This window comes from Vombatus ursinus, unplaced genomic scaffold (assembly GCF_900497805.2).
Source record: "Vombatus ursinus unplaced genomic scaffold, bare-nosed wombat genome assembly UNPS02014774.1, whole genome shotgun sequence".
NCBI classification, from domain to species: Eukaryota; Metazoa; Chordata; class Mammalia; order Diprotodontia; family Vombatidae; genus Vombatus; species Vombatus ursinus.
In genome coordinates this window covers 16,779,210-16,785,775 of record NW_020954552.1, presented here as the reverse complement: position 1 = coordinate 16,785,775, position 6,566 = coordinate 16,779,210, and the positions used below count along the sequence as shown (strand labels likewise).

General features: G+C 41.9%; 1 protein-coding gene across 1 annotated transcript in view; it reads right to left on the bottom strand.

Annotated features, from left to right (window-relative positions):
• Positions 1-6,566, bottom strand: part of ACOT12 (acyl-CoA thioesterase 12) — a 74,071-nt gene that overhangs the window by 16,678 nt on the left and 50,827 nt on the right. The window contains 1 exon segment of the mRNA XM_027864321.1: positions 4,443-4,526. Within this exon segment, the coding sequence (XP_027720122.1) occupies positions 4,443-4,526 (84 nt within the window).

Below are 6,566 nucleotides of genomic sequence, written 5' to 3'. Positions count from 1 at the left end.
TGTGTGTGTGTGTGTGTGTGTGTGTGTGTGTGTGTGTGTGTGTGTGTAAGAATCCCCAGGACTTGGCATCTGACTAGATAGGGGCTGGTGAGGGAGAGGGAAGAAGTGACTGGTTTGTGGGCTGCACACCTGGAAGACAGGAAAGACAATAAACAGTGCCTTCACTTTGGCAGAAATGAGGAAGTTGCAGTAGAAGAAGGCGTGGGTTCAGGGGAAAACATAATGATAATAATGAGAAGGAAGACCCTGCTCCCCTCTTCCCCACTGAGTACCTAGGTGCCCTTCAACAAGTCCTTAAGGGGCAGCTAGGTGGCGCAGTGGATAGAGCACTAGCCCCAAAGTCAGGAGGATCTGAGTTCAAATCTTACCTCAGACACATGATAGTCACTAGCTATGTGACCCTGGGCAAGCCACTTAACCCCATCGCCTCACAAAAACAAGTCTCTTAAGCACTGGAGGCCTGCTTATCCTCATCTGTAAAACAGGGGAGTTGGCCTAATAATGACCCTCCATCCAGTCCTGGTGATCTATTCTACTGCTCATGTCTGCCTCTCTCTCTTTGTGTATCTGCGAATGAGCCTTATTTAGGGGCCAATTTTTAGGCCCCTGCTCCCTCAGATAAAAGGACTTCTGCAGGGAGGGGAAAGCTTGACATCTGCTTAAACATGAATCTATTCTTTTGTTATGGTAACTTTTCTTGGTCCTGTGATTTTGATGACAACCAGAGATGTGAGTGTTGAGCTACCAGTGAGCCCTTGTCCCACCCATTTTCTCCATCTATTTCTGTGTGCTTTGAAGTTAATGTTGAATTTCCAATCTTAAAATCATTCCCATGGCAACAAGCTGTGAGAAGATAAACAAACATGGGGTTAAGACTTCACTGCAGGAATCAAGCAGATGGAAAAACTAGGCTGTGAAGGAGAAAAACCTTTATTTAAACATAAATATCTTCAATAAGAGAAAAGAGAAAATGAGAAACAACTACTGAAAACAACTTAAAGGGGAAAAAAGTTATTTATGTACTTCCACCTGTCTGCCTTCCCTCCCCTTTACTTCCTCAGTTTGCCTTATATTAAAACACTTTATTATTATTACCACAACTACTAATAGCCACTTCTAGGTTTGCAAAACACTTTACAAATTGTATCTCATTTGGTCTACAGAACAACCCCCTTAGGTAGGTGTTATCATCCCCATTTTACAGAAGAGGAAGCCGAGGTTGAGATTCAGAGACTAGCCGCAGCTAATAAGTGTCTGAAGCAGGATTTCACCTCAGTTCTTCCTGACTCCTCCAAGTCCATTACAGTAGCCGCTACATGCGCAAGCCACCTCAGAGAAGTTATATGCAGAGTTTTCCCCAAGGACCAACACTTAATAAGCAATAATAAAAGTGAAAATATGGCAGTTACTGAGATGAACCCCAATATGAACCCTGCACAGGAGGGCCTCCTTCACATCCCCTATACATGGTGAGTGAATGGGATGGTCCCCTGTAACTCTTCTCCCCAACTGCTATAGCACCAGAAGGGTTAAGTAAGGGGAAAACACAAGCCGGCATCCTCTCGAGAACTTCCGCGCTCCTCCCACCTCTGCAAGAACACCTTATAAAGCTTTTCTGGATCCCTGTTTATCTGGAGTAGGGGAAGCTGTGAAAGTGACTGTGGCTCTGCATGGACCTGACCTGAGGCTATCCTGTCACCTGTCCCTCAGTGGAACAAAGGTGGGGGAGGGAAGGATCCAACTGAGGGAGACCCCGCTGCTAAGCCCTATAGTGTGGTTTCTTCATCCACACGCATCAGCACCAGGTCTATTGCCAGGGTGATGCCGGTGCAAACAAAGCAGCAAAGAAAGCCAGCCCCTTTATTTCCATTCACTTCCAAACACTAGAAGAAAAGCCAGCATTCGCCAGATGGAATAGAGACAAAGCCTCCAAGAAAACACATTCATTTTCAAGCTTTAAAAAAAAAATCAGAGATTAAAGAATTCTTTATCAGATTTACAGAGGCTGACCAGGGTGCCTAGCATTGAATTCTCTCACCACTAATGGATCCAGTCTGTACCAGGCAACCTCATCCATTTATCTCCTGTTGTAGAACTTGTGCCTGGTTGGTTCAGGTATGTATAGTGTGCCATCAGAGTTGTAACGAGGGCAAAATGAGCAGAGCTTGGGACCCGAGTACTGAAATGTAGCGGGCATCGATAGCCCTTCCCCATCAGCCCTGCCCCATGCCCCCACCTAGTCCCCAGGGTTTAGCAGCAGCAGCCTCAGGGGGATCTGGGTTCTCAATGCCTAGAACCCAACTTTGCAGGATCTGTGTCTCCCTCTAACTGTGAGGTACCACAGGATCTCTCCTCTTTGAATTCATCTTTAAAAACTGATTTGCAGACACAGTTTTTGCTGCTTACCCGGAATGATTTTTTAAGTTTGCCCCAGTTGTCAAAGTTGCTGGTTATGGCTTTGGATATCCGGTCTACTCAACTAAAGTGTAAGCTTCTGAAGGTCAGAAACAGGGTTCCTTATTTCTTTTGTATCCATGCAGAGAAGCAGATGAGACTGAAAGTTAATGCTGCCTGATCTCATAGCAAATTGCCCATGCTCCATGAAAAATTTTGGACATTTCATAACTATCAAAACTGCAATGAGAACTAGGGCAAATTTTTTAAGTCTGAAATAAAGATGAGTTTAGCAGACAGCTTCATCGAAAGCATTATTAAATTGAAAGGTAGGAGGAAGAGAATACCTCCAAGGAAAAATATATAATTTAAAATGTACCCAGAAAATGTTTTTTTCCTTCTCCTAGTTTCACAGGTATTAGGGTTTCATCATAAAGAGAATCAAGAAGGACAGATCCAAATTCAACAGAGGGAGATATATGGATAAGTATCCTGCATCCTACAGCATTTGCTGTAAATGATTTGGACAATAATTATGTGCTAGCCATTGGTGGTGCTTCCCATTATGACTGTTTTTTTCCCCCTTTATAAAAGTACAATGGTATAAGAACACTAACTATAGCTTTCTCCTTCATGCCCGAGATGAGTTTGTGTTTTCCAAAGCTTCTCATGAATTTTCAGGTGCTAAATATGGCACAAGAGGCAACTTTTATATTGTTTTTTAAAAAAAACCCCAAACCCTGAAGCATCTGTTACTAGTATGGACTGGGCTCAGGGAAAGAGAAAAAAAGCATCCTAAGGTTAAACTGTATTCTTTCCATATCAATAAGCCACTCTTGACTGATGACCAAGATCTGGACCCAGAGGACCTCTGGGACTATCTGAATGAAGCTTTGACTGTTGCCATGTGCAAGGAGATAGTGAAAGCAACTCCGCACAGAGGGTCGTTCCAAATTAGAGTCTAATGATCTTGAGAAAATCACAGTATTTCTTTGAGCAATCCTGAAAAATTTCAGAGCCTCTCTTTAAGGGAGATGTAAAAACCTAGACAACGAAGCTTGATTAAAGGGTCAGTCTGTGATATTACTGCTTGGGATGGATCCTGGCTAGAAAGACTTTGGTGCTTCTAACTCTTAATATCCATTTTTAATTAAATTAACAAATATTTATTGAGGTCTGGCTATCTACTAGGTATTGTGCTATGACATATGGGGGAGATACTGTGAAGTATAAGACATAGTACCTGCCTGCCTGAAGCTTATAATCTTAGCTAAGGAGATTGAGCCTAAACCAGTGAAAAGGTAAATAACAAAAAATGATTGCAATAGAAGGGATGTTGGGAGGCAACACATTACTAATTGCTGAATTTATTGTAAAGAGAATTGCCAAAGGAGTCTGGAAGAAGGAGAAGCCATTTCTGGCTGGGGCATTTGGAAGAAGTTTTGTGGAGCAAATGAGATTTGACCTGGGTATTGAATTAATTAAAAGGATTTGGACTGGCTTTGAGGAGAGAAGGCAGGCTTCATGGGAGAAGCAAAAGCCCAGAGAAAGAGGAAGCAGAAAATGTTTTAGGGAAGATGAGTAAACGAGTTTGGTTAGAATAATTAGGGAGCAGTGAGTGGGAGATAAAGTGGGGAAAGGTGGTTTTTGTTTGTTTGTTTGTTTGCTTATTTGTTTTAGCTTAGAATACCTCTTAATACCTGTCTCAGAGAACTACCATTCCAAAATTATTTATACATCCTTAGGGGAAACAAAAAGCTAGAAAACCATTCAGTTTTGGTATGGAAAGGAATTTTCATCACAGACGTATCTCCTGAGAGGTTGCCCTAACTGTCAGTATTTTGCAGTAACAGGGCTAATACATTATAATCAACCTCCTTGGGTAAAGTCATGAAACATTACATGGTCAATTGTCCATGAACAACTTTGCTCCTCCGGAACAAATCGGCTCCTGTAACATTGTTTTACTCTACCCAGTGTTTTCATGGAACCAATTAGCCATGCCAATCAGGGTGTACCTCTTTGGATGTGCGATGTCATTCTCTTACCTTTCCCATAGCACTGGTGACTTCCCAACCACTTTTGGCTGCCAGGGCTTTGAGAGCATCCACATTGCTGTGACTCAAGTATGCCTGAAATGTAATCGTTTTGAGGGGTAGATGTGAGTCAAAAGTGCAGAAATGATAGCAGATATTAGAAAATATTTGCTTAGAAAATATATGTGAAGGCCTCTGTATTCCGGTCCTGTTTAAGCTGTGGTTTGAACTTTGATGCTTTATACTTACATTTAAGAGGAAGAAAATTGCAATGGTTAATACACTGTTTGACCCCTCGAAGTGGGGTACAGACCTCATAATACACCACCTAGAGTACTTTGTTTGTTTTTTGCCCCAAGATGAGCTTGGATCAGGGGTAGGGAACCTACAGCCTTGAGGCCAAATCCTGGATTTGTTCTGTGAAGTTTGGATTCAGTCAAAGGGCTGCACTTGAGGACCTAGAGGGCCATATGTGGCCTTGAGGTTGCAGGTTCTCCACCCCTGGCTTAGATAATCTTAGAAAGCAATTTGACATTAGCCTAAAGATAATCTTTCCTCTTTTAATTTTTCCTGGGCTGGGCATGGTCAGAAAGGGATGTTAGCAGACCCTTATTATCTGTGGGACTCTGGGCAATTCACTTAACCTCTCTTAGCCTCAGTTTCCTCTTCTGTAAAATGGGGATAATAATGAGGTAACATACATAAAGTACTTTGTATATCTTAAAGGGCTATGTAAATGCTTTATCATCATCATCATCATCATCATCAACCACCACTACCACCACCACAACAACAAGGATGTGCCATTCTCTGCCAGCTGCCTGATGGTCTGCATTCATGGGACATCTCATGAGTCCTCTCTTTGCACAATATTTCACAAATACTGGGATCATTCAGCCCACTCCTAAAAACAGACTCAGACTTCAGGGAACTAGATATTTTCTATGGAAAGTTTTGATCTTCAGACTTTTTCCCCCCCTCACTAGTTCAGAACAATTCAAATCTAGAAACTTGCAAAGATCTGGACTGAATTTTATGCAAATAAATACTGAAGTCCTAAATTTTCAGAATTGGAAGAACCTTACAGGTCATCTAGTCCCACACCACTGTCAGTATCATTTGCATATAAAACCACAGAGATTAAGTGACCTGCCCAGAGTCATACAGAGACACAGACCTGTGATCCAAGAAACATATACTGATAGAAAGTAACTTGGGGGAGAGAGTATTAACAACTGAGAACAGGATATGGGGATTTGATTCAAATGTAGAAAAGACTAAAAGTCACGTAAATCAGAAGTGTCACACAGGCCAGCTGCCTGTAGCCATCATTAATTCCCAGCTGAGGAACCAGATTAAAATATAATTGGGAAATATTTAATGAAATAAATAAAAACAATAACACAAAGATAACATTACATTTGGGCAGTTAGGTGGTGCACTGGATAGAGTGCCAGACCTAGAATCAGAAAGACTCCTCTTCCTGAGTTCAAATCTGGCCTCAGACACTTACTAGCTATGTGACCCTGGGTAAGTCATTTAACCCTGTTTGCCTCAGTTCCTTATCTGAAAAAATGAGCTGGAGAAGGAAATAGCAAACCTCTCCAGTATTTTTGCCAAGAAAACCCCAAATGAGATCACAAAGAGTCAGTTACGACTGAAAATCAACTGAATAACGACTAAAACATTACATTTAAAATTAAGCCAATATGCAGCTGCAAGGATGCTTTGGATTAATGGCCACTGTTTCTTTTTGAGTTTGACACCACTGATGTAAATGACCAGTAGAGGCAAGGCTCACTCCCTTCAAATTGGCAAAGATGATAAAACACTAAAACAATCAACATTGAAATAACTTTGAGAAGAAGCTGTGGCCCAGAAGGCTGGTTTTCTATGGGGAAACCGTCTGTCTTTTCCCTTTCCTGGAGTGGGTGTGGAAGAGTCTGTTAACTCGTACAAGCTTCTCAGTGGCCTGGTGTCATAGGAGTTGTTTGTTGGAGGCAGTTCAATCCTGCTCGCCACTGGAACTGGGGCTTGAAGCACAACCAAAATCTGACCATGGGGCTATGCCTTCCCCAGGCATCTACTGCCCTGTCTATTTGTTTATCTTTTAATGTTTTAAGATTTTTTTTTTTC